The following is a 15,601-nucleotide window of genomic DNA, read 5'->3' as shown; positions in this document are numbered from 1 at the left end:
AAGATCCACACACACACACACAGTTTGCAAGATCCACACACACACGGTTTGCAAGATCCACACACACGGTTTGCAAGATCCACACACACACGGTTTGCAAGATCCACACACACACGGTTTGCAAGATCCACACACACGGTTTGCAAGATCCACACACACACGGTTTGCAAGATCCACACACACGGTTTGCAAGATCCACACACACACGGTTTGCAAGATCCACACACACACGGTTTGCAAGATCCACACACACACGGTTTGCAAGATCCACACACACGGTTTGCAAGATCCACACACACACGGTTTGCAAGATCCACACACACGGTTTGCAAGATCCACACACACACGGTTTGCAAGATCCACACACACGGTTTGCAAGATCCACACACACGGTTTGCAAGATCCACACACACGGTTTGCAAGATCCACACACACGGTTTGCAAGATCCACACACACGGTTTGCAAGATCCACACACACACGGTTTGCAAGATCCACACACACACGGTTTGCAAGATCCACACACACGGTTTGCAAGATCCACACACACACGGTTTGCAAGATCCACACACACGGTTTGCAAGATCCACACACACACGGTTTGCAAGATCCACACACACACGGTTTGCAAGATCCACACACACGGTTTGCAAGATCCACACACACGGTTTGCAAGATCCACACACACGGTTTGCAAGATCCACACACACACGGTTTGCAAGATCCACACACACGGTTTGCAAGATCCACACACACACGGTTTGCAAGATCCACACACACGGTTTGCAAGATCCACACACACGGTTTGCAAGATCCACACACACACGGTTTGCAAGATCCACACACACGGTTTGCAAGATCCACACACACACGGTTTGCAAGATCCACACACACGGTTTGCAAGATCCACACACACACGGTTTGCAAGATCCACACACACGGTTTGCAAGATCCACACACACGGTTTGCAAGATCCACACACACGGTTTGCAAGATCCACACACACACGGTTTGCAAGATCCACACACGCAGCATTGCATTCTCCCACACACAGCCTGGCTCTTATCTTTCTCTCAGGTGTACACCTCTGATGTACACAAACACAGATGAGCCAATCTCTCTCCCACACACACACAAACAAGCTGGGACCTCTCTCCCACACACACAAACAAGCTGGGACTTGGTATAAGTAACTGTAGCGGCAACCTGGGCGCTTGAAGTCACCCGTTCCCTCTGTGGATGTGAAGTGCTATGCTTACTGCTGACAGGGTGTCTCTTCTACAAAGGCCCGGGAACCACGGCTGGTGTCAGAGATAGAGGAAGACCAGGCGCTTTTATGTTGAAGGAGAGAGAGAGGAAGACCAGGCGCTTTTATGTTGAAGGAGAGAGAGAGAGAACACTAGAACAACATGCTGCACAGAACTCAGGGCCCGGGGGAACTGATGTACCGTAATATCCCAGTCACCTGATCTACATCTCCCTTCAGCATTCCTCCCTGGAGACCCCCCATTGCATCCCGGTAACCACGGTAACCACCGCCAGGGGAAACGGAACACCTCTAACGGAACACACAGCTACTGTTCTGTAGGACAAGTTACGCCGGTCTTCAAGGGGAGTGACATCGCCACAGGGAACGGGTTTGACGTAGGAACCGAGAGTTCAGACAAACACCGTCCAAACTACAACAGGAAGTAGTTAGGAAGTAATCTTATGGACAGATACTTTCAGCCTCTATGTCCACACATCTACATGATATACTAGATATTGAGAAGACTGTGTTTTAAACTAATGTAGATCATTCAAACTGCCTGTCTGTCTGTCTGCGTCCCTGTCTGTCTGTCTCCCTCCCTGTCTCTCTGCCTGTCTGTCTGTCTCCCTCCCTGTCTGTCTTAGTGTTATGTTATGTTGTATTGAAGTTCAACTAAACAGGTGTTCCATTGAAGGACAGATACAACCTGATGATACCTGGAGACAAAGGCCTTTATGAGCTAATATAATGCTGCTCTGAATGTCCTCAACAACAACAGCTGGAGACAAAGGCCTTTATGAGCTAATAGAACGCTGCTCTGAATGTCCTCTACAACAACAGCTGGAGACAAAGGCCTTTATGAGCTAATAGAACGCTGATCTGAATGTCCTCAACAACAACAGCTGGAGACAAAGGCCTTTATGAGCTAATAGAACGCTGCTCTGAATGTCCTCTACAACAACAGCTGGAGACAAAGGCCTTTATGAGCTAATAGAACGCTGCTCTGAATGTCCTCTACAACAACAGCTGGAGACAAAGGCCTTTATGAGCTAATAGAACACTGCTCTGAATGTTCTCTACAACAACAGCTGGAGACAAAGGCCTTTATGAGCTAATAGAACACTGCTCTGAATGTTCTCTACAACAACAGCTGGAGACAAAGGCCTTTATGAGCTAATAGAACGCTGCTCTGAATGTCCTCTACAACAACAGCTGGAGACAAAGGCCTTTATGAGCTAATAGAACGCTGCTCTGAATGTTCTCTACAACAACAGCTGGAGACAAAGGCCTTTATGAGCTAATAGAACGCTGCTCTGAATGTCCTCAACAACAACAGCTGGAGACAAAGGCCTTTATGAGCTAATAGAACGCTGCTCTGAATGTTCTCTACAACAACAGCTGGAGACAAAGGCCTTTATGAGCTAATAGAACGCTGCTCTGAATGTTCTCAACAACAACAGCTGGAGACAAAGGCCTTTATGAGCTAATAGAACGCTGCTCTGAATGTTCTCTACAACAACAGCTGGAGACAAAGGCCTTTATGAGCTAATAGAACGCTGCTCTGAATGTTCTCTACAACAACAGCTGGAGACAAAGGCCTTTATGAGCTAATAGAACGCTGCTCTGAATGTTCTCAACAACAACAGCTGGAGACAAAGGCCTTTATGAGCTAATAGAACGCTGCTCTGAATGTTCTCTACAACAACAGCTGGAGACAAAGGCCTTTATGAGCTAATAGAACGCTGCTCTGAATGTCCTCTACAACAACAGCTGGAGACAAAGGCCTTTATGAGCTAATAGAACGCTGCTCTGAATGTTCTCTACAACAACAGCTGGAGACAAAGGCCTTTATGAGCTAATAGAACGCTGCTCTGAATGTTCTCTACAACAACAGCTGGAGACAAAGGCCTTTATGAGCTAATAGAACGCTGCTCTGAATGTCCTCAACAACAACAGCTGGAGACAAAGGCCTTTATGAGCTAATAGAACGCTGCTCTGTTGCTATGGAGTTAAGAGGTACAGACTGAAGGACATGGAGAAGGGGACTCTTCAAATTAAATTAAAGATGACTTGAATGGCAGTTAAAAGAGTGTGTGTGTGTGTGTGTGTGTGTGTGTGTGTGTGTGTGTGAGAAAGCAGATCACCAGTGGTAGGTAGGCAGGACACCTGTAGCCAGTAGGTGTCGGCTGAGGCACCAAGTCGGTTATCGCGTTCCAAATGGCACCCTATTCCCTATGTAGTGCACTACTTTAGACCACGGCCCATAGGCAACCCCATCGGGCCCTGGTCAAAGGCAGTGCACTATGAAGGGAACAGTGTGCCGTGTGAGACATTGCCATAGTCACACACTGAGGCACAGTCACACACTGAGGCGTTGCCATAGTCACACACTGAGGCGAGTCTGTTAAACCTTCTGTTCGAGGAATTCCAAATACTGTACTTTCTTATAGGCACAGATCTAGGATCAGCTCAACTGGCCCCAATCCTATCCCTAACCATTAGAGGGGAAACACAAAACAGATCTAGGATCAGCTCAACTGGCCCCAATCCTATCCCTAACCATTAGAGGGGAAACACAAAACTGGTCTTGGATCAGTGTGTAACGGGGAAGCTCCTCAGGCTGTCTAGTGATCGTCTCCTGCACCCTGCTGGTCAGGAGGGGGACTGACAGTTATACAGATTGTAACAGGGCCTGGTAAACTACACACTTCTTCCTCCGTCTCCTGGTACTTCAGTAGCCTGGTCCCAGATCAATTCTTCCCTCTCCTTGGGACCATTTGGATTAGAACTAGTCCTTCAGTAGCCTGGTCCCAGATCAGTTCTTCCCTCTCCTTGGGACAATATAGATTAGAACTAGTACTTCAGTAGCCTGGTCCCAGATCAGTTTGTGCTCTTGCCAACTCCATAGGAGGTCATTGTCAAGACAAATTGTTTGGCATGACGACGAGTTACCGTGACAACAAACAGACTGGCTAGTATTTGAGAGCTGACTAGTTGAGTGTCAGCTGAACTAATTCCCCATCTGACAGAGAGCTCAATAACAACCTATAGACTCCTATGGGTTTGAGATACACAGATGGAGAGAAATGATGAAACATTATCTAACCACCACCAACTGCAATGTCTGATTCACTTTTCAGTCAGCCACTCTCACAGTCAGCCGCTCTCACAGTCAGCCGCTCTCACAGTCAGCCGCTCTCTCACAGTCAGCCGCTCTCTCACAGTCAGCCGCTCTCTCACAGTCAGCCGCTCTCTCACAGTCAGCCGCTCTCTCACAGTCAGCCGCTCTCTCACAGTCAGCCGCTCTCTCACAGTCAGCCGCTCTCTCACAGGTAGCCACTCTCACAGGTAGCCACTCTCACAGTCAGCCACTCTCACAGTCAGCCACTCTCACAGTCAGCCACTCTCACAGTCAGCCACTCTCACAGTCAGCCACTCTCACAGTCAGCCACTCTCACAGGTAAGTATGTGTAGTGATTGGTCCATGGCAGGAGTCATTGAGTCAGTTGGAGACAGACACCACAAAACCCCCAACTCAGTCAGTCACTCGGTCATAGATGAGGGGTAGCATAATTCTGGTAACTTTCCCCAAAATTCCCAGACATACCAATTGGAATATTCCTCGAATCTAGAAGGAATGATCGTGAAATCCAGGAATTTTCCAAACGGGATTTCTTGAAACCCTGGGAATTGTGGGAAAGTTACCTTAATTTTGTAACTCCGATAATCAAGGAATCCCAACATCCCACAAACAGACAGATGGTTGTAAATCAGCGTAGCGGAACACGGAGCATCTGTGGGTCAAACACACGCAATGCAACAGAAAACCACACAGGCAGCATGCAAAGCATGTGTGTAAGACTGGCTTCTCATTGGCCCAGAACGCAATAGTCCCTTCCCACAGGGAAGAGGAAAAGCCAATCATTGGTAGCAGTGGCTGTCAGTCTTATCGTCTCAGTACACTGCTTGGAGTAGGGCCATGTTTTTCTCCAGCCATTCAGTCAGTCAGTAAATTAAATCCAGTCGGCACAGCAAAACCCAGCAAACACCACAACCGAAAACAAACAAAAAATAACTATTCATAACAAACCAAAGCATCAAGAGAAATGAAAGAAGCGAAAACGGGGTTAACAGGAAAACATCGACAGAAATCTAGATGTTTTCCAAAGCACAAACTGCATGCAACGAAATCACTCAACACATCCTCCTCCAGCATGCCACCGCCACCCAACCCAGGTTTCCCTGGCAACCGCCCACCGGTCCTTATGACGACGGCTCCCGCCCCCCACCACCAAGCCCCCCCAACGGAAGCAAGAAATGTTATTTTCTGGGTTTTATTTCCTGGTTACCCAGAGTGCTCTCTACCTGCGCACCGCGTGCTCGGAGACGCTGATGCTTCGGGAGCGGAAGGCGTCCATGGCCGACAGATCTCTCAGCTCTTTAACGGGAGAGCCGGTACTCGCCGCGACGCCCGCTGCCATTGACGCCTGCTGCTGCTGCTGGTGGGCCTTCGCCATTTTGGCTGCCCGTAGACTGGGACCATGGCAACGTGGCAGGAGTGGAGGGTGGAAGGTGTGGGGGGTAGGGGGCAGGTTGGTGTGTGTGAGATAGGGGGTGGGATTGTGTGTTGGAAAGAGGGACAGAGTAGGGGTGGGCGAGGGAGGTAAGGGCGGGGGGAGAGAGGTAACGGCCAACAGGAAACGGAAATCAGGATATGTCGCCCGTCACGTCAGAAACGGCCCCGAACGACCACCAGGTGACCAACGGAGACACGGGCAAGGGGGTGGGGCACGAAGGTCAAAGGGTCAGAGGGCGAAGGTCAGGGGGATGAGCAAAAGAGAGTGTGCCAATAGCAATGGAGGGATCCAGGGTGTCAGGGCCCACCCACAACGCAGCACCCAGTCAGAGGAGGGGATGGGGGGGTCAAATCAACCGAAGAGTAAACAAAAACAAACAAACAAAAACAAGTTGAGAAAATTAACAGCAGTAAAACACTATGAACCGCACAAATAGGAACAGAAATATCAGAAAGGAAGGAACAACTATAAAGCAACAGGGAGATAAACAGCATCAGCTTTTTCCACAACAAACACAAACTACTCCTGAAAGAAAATGAGACGTCATCACATTGAGCAGTAAGAGGAGAAGCCGACGTTGCCATGACTCAGGAAGCATCCCAAAATGGCACCCTATTCCCTCTACAGTGCACCACCCTATGGGTCAAAAGTAGTGCCCTGTGAAGGGAATAGGCTGCCATTTGGGACACAGTGATCTGTTATAGGAGGATGGACTCCGAGCAGGAGGGGTTCAAATCAACACAACTGAAACAACCAACTGAAGAGATCGGCACGGCCTGAGGAGGGTTAATATAAACCAATGAGCACAACAAGGGGGAAGGAAGAGGTTAAAGGTTAAAAACAAAAATCAACAACAAAATGTCAGGACCTACTGAGAGGAATGTGTTGGATGAAGCAGGTGTCGGAGGAGAGCACGGCTGATCTAAAAACACAAGAACCAATAGATCACGAACACATGATCTACTGTCTAACTACAAACGGAGGTCTCATATCCTACGACAGACTGTCCATCTAAGTCTAAGACATAGTTGGATTCTGTAACCACTAGAGAGGACAAGTTACGGGAGAAACCACGTTTAATGTGAGAATACTCTAATGATGGCCTCACTGCTCTGTTTTGTTAAAAACGTCCATTACTATATAAAAGCTGAAAAGAGCCCCTGGTACAACGACCAGGTTAATATCATACAGCTGTCTGATATGTGTTTTTACACCTGACATGCATCTCTCCAACTCCTACAGAGGTACAGTAGATAGAGTAAGTATACATAGGAGCAGGACAGGGTCAGGGGGTCTGGGACGGTGGGAGGGGGTCAGGACAGGGTTAGGGGGTCTGGTACGGAGGGGGTCAGTACAGGGTTAGGGGGTCTGGGACGGTGGGAGGGGGTCTGGGACGGTGGGAGGGGGTCAGGACAGGGTTAGGGGGTCTGGGAAAGTGGTCAGTACAGGGTTAGGGGGTCTGTGACGGTGGGAGGGGGTCTGGGACGGTGGGAGGGGGTCTGGGACGGTGGGAGGGGTCAGTACAGGGTTAGGGGGTCTGGGTCAGAGGGGGTCAGTACAGGGTTAGGGGGTCAGTATAGGGTTAGGGGGTCTGGCAGGGTGGGTGTCAGGACCGGGTTAGGGGGTCTGAGACAGTGGGATTGGGTTCAGTACAGGGTTAGGGGGTCTGGGGTCAGGACCGGGTTAGGGGGTCTGGGGAAGTGGTCAGTACAGGGTTAGGGGGTCTGGGACAGCTGCTGGGGGTCAGTAACGGTTAGGGGGTCTGGTACAGTAGGGAGGGGGTCAGGACAGGGTCAGGGGGTCTGGGACGGAGGGGGTCAGTACAGGGTTAGGGGGTCTGGGACAGTGGGATTGGGTTCAGTACAGGGTTAGGGGGTCTGGGACAGTGGGATTGGGTTCAGTACAGGGTTAGGGGTCTGGGACGGAGGGAGGGGGTCAGGACAGGGTCAGGGGGTCTGGGACGGAGGGGGTCAGTACAGGGTTAGGGGGTCTGGGACAGTGGGATTGGGTTCAGTACAGGGTTAGGGGGTCTGGGACAGTGGGATTGGGTTCAGTACAGGGTTAGGGGTCTGGGACAGTGGGATTGGGTTCAGTACAGGGTTAGGGGTCTGGGACGGAGGGAGGGGGTCAGTACAGGGTTAGGGGTCTGGGACAGTGGGATTGGGTTCAGTACAGGGTTAGGGGTCTGGGACAGTGGGATTGGGTTCAGTACAGGGTTAGGGGTCTGGGACGGAGGGAGGTGGTCAGGACAGGGTCAGGGGGTCTGGGACGGAGGGGGTCAGTACAGGGTTAGGGGTCTGGGACAGTGGGATTGGGTTCAGTACAGGGTTAGGGGTCTGGGACGGAGGGAGGGGGTCAGTACAGGCTATTAATAGAATGATGTTGTTATGTGTTACTATTGAGAGTTAACATGGGAGTGTGCTTGTTACTATGGTGCGTTACTATGGGAGCATGGGCGTTGCCATGGAGGGCACAAAGAAATCAGGAAGTGACATTTTGAGCGCCAACAGAAGAGAGGGAAATCAGGAGGAGAAAGAAGGAGAGAATCTACTCTTCTCCCCAAAGTCACCACAGAAAAAGCAAGGGAAGCGATTGGGAGTGGAGGGGGGTGGGCCCCAAGTCCATGGTCAACTTTGGTGGATAAGTCAACTTGCTCACAGAATTAAAAAAGAGCGATTCTAGACGATGTCAGTCAGGTCAGGACTTGATTATGACAGAATTCCAAGCTGGGTAGATTTTGATTGACACTCCAAAGGAACCATTAGGGTGGCCTGGTTATGGGTAGAGGGTAGGATTTAGGTGGGACGGGGTTCAGGAAGTCACTTTTGTGAGTGATTTAATTATTAGCTTTTATTATAAGATTTTATAATGTGATTTTATTTGGGGATTATTTCTCTGAGCATCTCTTTAAAACCCTTTGATCGAGATCGAGAGACAGAGAGAGAGAGAGACAAAGAGAGAGACAGAGAGAGACAGAGAGAGACAGAGAGAGACAGAGAGAGACAGAGAGACAGAGAGACAGAGAGACAGAGAGACAGAGAGACAGAGAGACAGAGAGACAGAGAGACAGAGAGAGACAGAGAGAGACAGAGAGAGACACAGAGAGACACAGAGAGACACAGAGAGACACAGAGAGACACAGAGAGACAGAGAGACAGAGAGACAGAGAGACAGAGAGAGACAGAGAGAGACAGAGAGAGACAGACAGAGAGACAGAGACACAGAGAGACAGAGAGACAGAGAGACAGAGAGACAGAGAGACAGAGAGACAGAGAGACAGAGAGACAGAGAGAGACACAGAGAGACAGAGAGAGACACAGAGAGACAGAGACACAGAGACACAGAGAGACAGAGAGACAGAGAGACAGAGAGTCAGAGAGACAGAGAGACAGAGAGACAGTGTACAATGACACTTCGTCAATGACACGACAGAGAGACAGAGTGAGAAAGAGAAAAGACCCATCTCCTCTCTCTCCACCTCTTTGTGTATCTTGTGGTAATAATGTGCGTGAGTTGACAACAACAACCAACAGAACATATTTACCAACAAAAACAAACCACCAAAACAGAAATGATCACCATAGCAACCTGTGGGAAACCAAAACAACCATCACACCACAACGACAGTCATGCTGAGTCCTGTGTTACCTTGACAACACCAACCTCCTGTACGGCCATGCGGTCACAAGATCTTCAATGAGCAGTCATGTGACCCGGCCGTGTGTGTGTGTGTGTGTGTACCTCTTGGGCCTCTCATTGAGGCTGGTGCTGCGAGCACGGAAGCTGCTCTGAGTGTCCTGGGTGTCATCGAACGGCATCAGAGCATTAGAGCGCAGACCCTGGAGAGAGAGAGAGGAGAGGGCAGAGAGAGAGGAGAGGAGAGAGAGGGGGAGAGAAGAGGGCAGAGAGAGGGGAGAGAGAGAGAGAGAGAGAGGAGGGGAGAGAGAGAGGAGGGGAGAGAGAGAGAGAGGAGAGAGGAGAGAGGGGGGGGGGGAGAGAGAGAGAGGGGGAGAGAGAGAGGGGAGAGAGAGGGGAGAGAGAGAGAGAGGGGAGAGAGAGAGAGAGAGGAGAGAGAGAGGAGAGAGAGGGGAGAGAGAGGGGAGAGAGAGGGGAGAGAGGGGAGAGAGGGAGAGAGAGAGGGGGGAGAGAGGGGGGAGAGAGGGGGAGAGGGGAGAGAAAGAGGAGAGAGGGGGGAGAGAGGAGAGTGAGAGGAGAGAGAGAGGGAGAGGAGGGAGTGGTTACAAGGAAAATGTCTCAGGAAACAGGTAGATTATGTGTAAACACAGAGACCACCTACCTTGGTGATGTACTGCACAAAGTCCTTTCTGAAGGTGAGTCGGCAGCGGATAAACCACATGGAGATGACATGGTGAGCCAACGACACAATGTACTGGTTAAACCTGGAGAGAGACAATGTACTGGTTAAATCTGGAGAGACACAATGTACTGGTTAAATCTGGAGAGACACAATGTACTGGTTAAACCTGGAGAGACACAATGTACTGGTTAAACCCGGAGAGACACAATGTACTGGTTAAACCTGGAGAGAGACAATGTACTGGTTAAACCTGGAGAGACACAATGTACTGGTTAAACCTGGAAAGAGACAATGTACTGGTTAAACCTGGAGAGAGAGAGGGGAAGAGAGAGAGAGGGGATGGAGAGAGAAACAGAGAGAAGGAGTTAGAAAATGATAGAGGTAGAGAGGAGGGAGAGAGAGAGAGAGAGGAGGGAGAGAGAGAGAGCGAGAGAGAGCGAGAGAGAGCGAGAGAGGAGGGAGAGAGAGAGGGAGAGAGAGAGGGAGAGAGAGAGAGCGAGGTAGAGAGAGCGAGGTAGAGAGAGAAACAGAGTGAGAGAGCGTGTGTGTGAGCGTGCGTACGCATTTGTTACACGTGTGTGTATCGGGTACTCACTTGGAGGGGTTGGTGTAGGGCAGGGAGATGGCGAACACACTGACATACTGCTCTGCTACAAAGTAAGCATAGAGATGTGGCAGCCGCACCAGAGCTACAACACACACACACACACACAGTTAGCATGACATAATCTAACCTTGCCATGTGGCACCATCATCAACAGGTAATGGGGTCACTAATTCTACAACTGAACAAGTCATCTTCCCTGTAAAGACACTAAAGTATATAACATGACTGTGTGAGGAGTATTAGGTGTGTTTCCCATATGTAAACATTATCTAACATGAACTAGGAAGTGAAATACAAAGAATCCTTCACACATTCATTGGCTGATCTAACTTCCTGTATAAACAGATCCTGTTCTCTGATTGGCTTCCATCAATCAGGGCGTGTAAACTAAGGTGTGTTCTCACTGGACAGGAATTCCAGCATGGGCGACGCCATGGCGACGGTTGCCGAGATGTGAGTCAGCTTGACGATGAGGGCGGGGAGGAGTTTAATCATGATGTCAGGCATCTCCACGGTGCACATTGTCAGGGCAACCACACACTGCTTGGCACAGCGGTATATCAGCCCTGCTTCCAGACACTGAACCAACTCCCTCTGAGAGATGAAGACGAAGAGAGAGAAGAGAACAACGATGATGTTATTTATGATCAGATTATGAGATGAAACTCTCAAAAAGGCACAAGCTGTTTTTACCTGCCCGAGGATTATGGTCACTTGCACAAATGTTTTATTTTCTACTTAGGCCTACAGTCGCAGATGCCATTAATGGAATTGTCTTTCACTCAAACACCTAGTGATTTAAATTCAGCAGACACTTTTTACCAGCCATAGTATCTAGTGATTTAAATTCAGCAGACACTTTTTACCAGCTATAGTATCTAGTGATTTAAATTCAGCAGACACTTTTTACCAGCCATAGTATCTAGTGATTTAAATTCAGCAGACACTTTTTACCAGCCATAGTATCTAGTGATTTAAATTCAGCAGACACTTTTTACCAGCTATAGTATCTAGTGATTTAAATTCAGCAGACACTTTTTACCAGCCATAGTATCTAGTGATTTAAATTCAGCAGACACTTTTTACCAGCTATAGTATCTAGTGATTTAAATTCAGCAGACACTTTTTACCAGCCATAGTATCTAGTGATTTAAATTCAGCAGACACTTTTTACCAGCTATAGTATCTAGTGATTTAAATTCAGCAGACACTTTTTACCAGCCATAGTATCTAGTGATTTAAATTCAGCAGACACTTTTTACCAGCTATAGTATCTAGTGATTTAAATTCAGCAGACACTTTTTACCAGCTATAGTATCTAGTGATTTAAATTCAGCAGACACTTTTTACCAGCCATAGTATCTAGTGATTTAAATTCAGCAGACACTTTTTACCAGCTATAGTATCTAGTGATTTAAATTCAGCAGACACTTTTTACCAGCTATAGTATCTAGTGATTTAAATTCAGCATAGACACAGACACTTTTTACCAGCCATAGTATCTAGTGATTTAAATTCAGCAGACACTTTTTACCAGCTATAGTATCTAGTGATTTAAATTCAGCAGACACTTTTTACCAGCCATAGTATCTAGTGATTTAAATTCAGCAGACACTTTTTACCAGCCATAGTATCTAGTGATTTAAATTCAGCAGACACTTTTTACCAGCTATAGTATCTAGTGATTTAAATTCAGCAGACACTTTTTACCAGCCATAGTATCTAGTGATTTAAATTCAGCAGACACTTTTTACCAGCCATAGTATCTAGTGATTTAAATTCAGCAGACACTTTTTACCAGCCATAGTATCTAGTGATTTAAATTCAGCAGACACTTTTTACCAGCCATAGTATCTAGTGATTTAAATTCAGCAGACACTTTTTACCAGCCATAGTATCTAGTGATTTAAATTCAGCAGACACTTTTTACCAGCCATAGTATCTAGTGATTTAAATTCAGCAGACACTTTTTACCAGCCATAGTATCTAGTGATTTAAATTCAGCAGACACTTTTTACCAGCCATAGTATCTAGTGATTTAAATTCAGCAGACACTTTTTACCAGCCATAGTATCTAGTGATTTAAATTCAGCAGACACTTTTTACCAGCCATAGTATCTAGTGATTTAAATTCAGCAGACACTTTTTACCAGCTATAGGTGGCATAAATTCAGCAGACACTTTTTACCAGCTATAATATCTAGTGATTTAAATTCAGCAGACACTTTTTACCAGCCATAGTATCTAGTGATTTAAATTCAGCAGACACTTTTTACCAGCTATAGTATCTAGTGATTTAAATTCAGCAGACACTTTTTACCAGCCATAGTATTAGCTACATTGAATAGACCTGCCTCAACGTGCTAAAAAAGCTACATTGCTAACGACCAAGAAAACTCATCAACGTGCTAACGACTATCACAGAAAACTCATCAACGTGCTAACGACTCTATCACAGAAAACTCATCAACGTGCTAACGACTATCACAGAAAACTCATCAACGTGCTAACGACTATCACAGAAAACTCATCAACGTGCTAACGACTATCACAGAAAACTCATCAACGTGCTAACGACTATCACAGAAAACTCATCAACGTGCTAACGACTATCACAGAAAACTCATCAACGTGCTAACGACTATCACAGAAAACTCATCAACGTGCTAACGACTATCACAGAAAACTCATCAACGTGCTAACGACTATCACAGAAAACTCATCAACGTGCTAACGACTATCACAGAAAACTCATCAACGTGCTAACGACTATCACAGAAAACTCATCAACGTGCTAACGACTATCACAGAAAACTCATCAACGTGCTAACGACTATCACAGAAAACTCATCAACGTGCTAACGACTATCACAGAAAACTCATCAACGTGCTAACGACTATCACAGAAAACTCATCAACGTGCTAACGACTATCACAGAAAACTCATCAACGTGCTAACGACTATCACAGAAAACTCATCAACGTGCTAACGACTCTATCACAGAAAACTCATCAACGTGCTAATGACTATCACAGAAAACTCATCAATGTGCTAACGACTATCACAGAAAACTCATCAACGTGCTAACGACTATCACAGAAAACTCATCAACGTGCTAACGACTATCACAGAAAACTCATCAACGTGCTAACGACTATCACAGAAAACTCATCAACGTGCTAACGACTATCACAGAAAACTCATCAACGTGCTAACGACTATCACAGAAAACTCATCAACGTGCTAACGACTATCACAGAAAACTCATCAACGTGCTAACGACTATCACAGAAAACTCATCAACGTGCTAACGACTATCACAGAAAACTCATCAACGTGCTAACGACTATCACAGAAAACTCATCAACGTGCTAACGACTATCACAGAAAACTCATCAACGTGCTAACGACTATCACAGAAAACTCATCAACGTGCTAACGACTATCACAGAAAACTCATCAACGTGCTAACGACTATCACAGAAAACTCATCAACGTGCTAACGACTATCACAGAAAACTCATCAACGTGCTAACGTCTATCACAGAAAACTCATCAACGTGCTAACGACTATCACAGAAAACTCATCAACGTGCTAACGACTCTATCACAGAAAACTCATCAACGTGCTAACGACTATCACAGAAAACTCATCAACGTGCTAACGACTATCACAGAAAACTCATCAACGTGCTAACGACTATCACAGAAAACTCATCAACGTGCTAACGACTATCACAGAAAACTCATCAACGTGCTAACGACTATCACAGAAAACTCATCAACGTGCTAACGACTATCACAGAAAACTCATCAACGTGCTAACGACTATCACAGAAAACTCATCAACGTGCTAACGACTATCACAGAAAACTCATCAACGTGCTAACGACTATCACAGAAAACTCATCAACGTGCTAACGACTCGATCACAGAAAACTCATCAACGTGCTAACGACTATCACAGAAAACTCATCAACATGCTAACGACTATCACAGAAAACTCATCAACGTGCTAACGACTCTATCACAGAAAACTCATCAACGTGCTAACGTCTATCACAGAAAACTCATCAACGTGCTAACGACTATCACAGAAAACTCATCAATGTGCTAACGACTATCACAGAAAACTCATCAACGTGCTAACGACTATCACAGAAAACTCATCAACGTGCTAACGACTCGATCACAGAAAACTCATCAACGTGCTAACGACTATCACAGAAAACTCATCAACGTGCTAACGACTATCACAGAAAACTCATCAACGTGCTAACGACTATCACAGAAAACTCATCAACGTGCTAACGACTATCACAGAAAACTCATCAACGTGCTAACGACTATCACAGAAAACTCATCAACGTGCTAACGACTATCACAGAAAACTCATCAATGTGCTAACGACTATCACAGAAAACTCATCAACGTGCTAACGACTATCACAGAAAACTCATCAACGTGCTAACGACTATCACAGAAAACTCATCAACGTGCTAACGACTATCACAGAAAACTCATCAACGTGCTAACGACTATCACAGAAAACTCATCAACGTGCTAACGACTATCACAGAAAACTCATCAACGTGCTAACGACTATCACAGAAAACTCATCAACGTGCTAACGACTATCACAGAAAACTCATCAACGTGCTAACGACTATCACAGAAAACTCATCAACGTGCTAACGACTATCACAGAAAACTCATCAACGTGCTAACGACTATCACAGAAAACTCATCAACGTGCTAACGACTATCACAGAAAACTCATCAACGTGCTAACGACTATCACAGAAAACTCATCAACGTGCTAACGACTATCACAGAAAACTCATCAACGT

At 46.6% G+C, this 15,601-nt stretch overlaps 1 protein-coding gene across 1 annotated transcript in view; it reads right to left on the bottom strand.

Moving 5' to 3' along the window:
- Positions 1-11,352, bottom strand: part of LOC139423662 (tuberin-like) — a 39,150-nt gene extending 27,798 nt beyond the window's left edge. Inside the window, exons 1-5 of the mRNA XM_071175270.1 lie at positions 11,155-11,352; positions 10,739-10,832; positions 10,123-10,225; positions 9,567-9,664; positions 5,614-5,781 (exon numbers count right to left, since the gene is read on the bottom strand). Of these exons, the coding sequence (XP_071031371.1) occupies positions 5,614-5,781; positions 9,567-9,664; positions 10,123-10,225; positions 10,739-10,832; positions 11,155-11,272 (581 nt within the window). The 5' untranslated portion in view covers positions 11,273-11,352. The remainder of the gene's footprint in view (positions 1-5,613; positions 5,782-9,566; positions 9,665-10,122; positions 10,226-10,738; positions 10,833-11,154) is intronic.
- Positions 11,353-15,601: the final 4,249 nt, after the last annotated feature.

Source organism: Oncorhynchus clarkii, chromosome 13, assembly GCF_045791955.1.
Source record: "Oncorhynchus clarkii lewisi isolate Uvic-CL-2024 chromosome 13, UVic_Ocla_1.0, whole genome shotgun sequence".
Lineage (NCBI taxonomy): Eukaryota > Metazoa > Chordata > Actinopteri > Salmoniformes > Salmonidae > Oncorhynchus > Oncorhynchus clarkii.
This window is presented reverse-complemented; position numbering and strand designations above follow the sequence as displayed.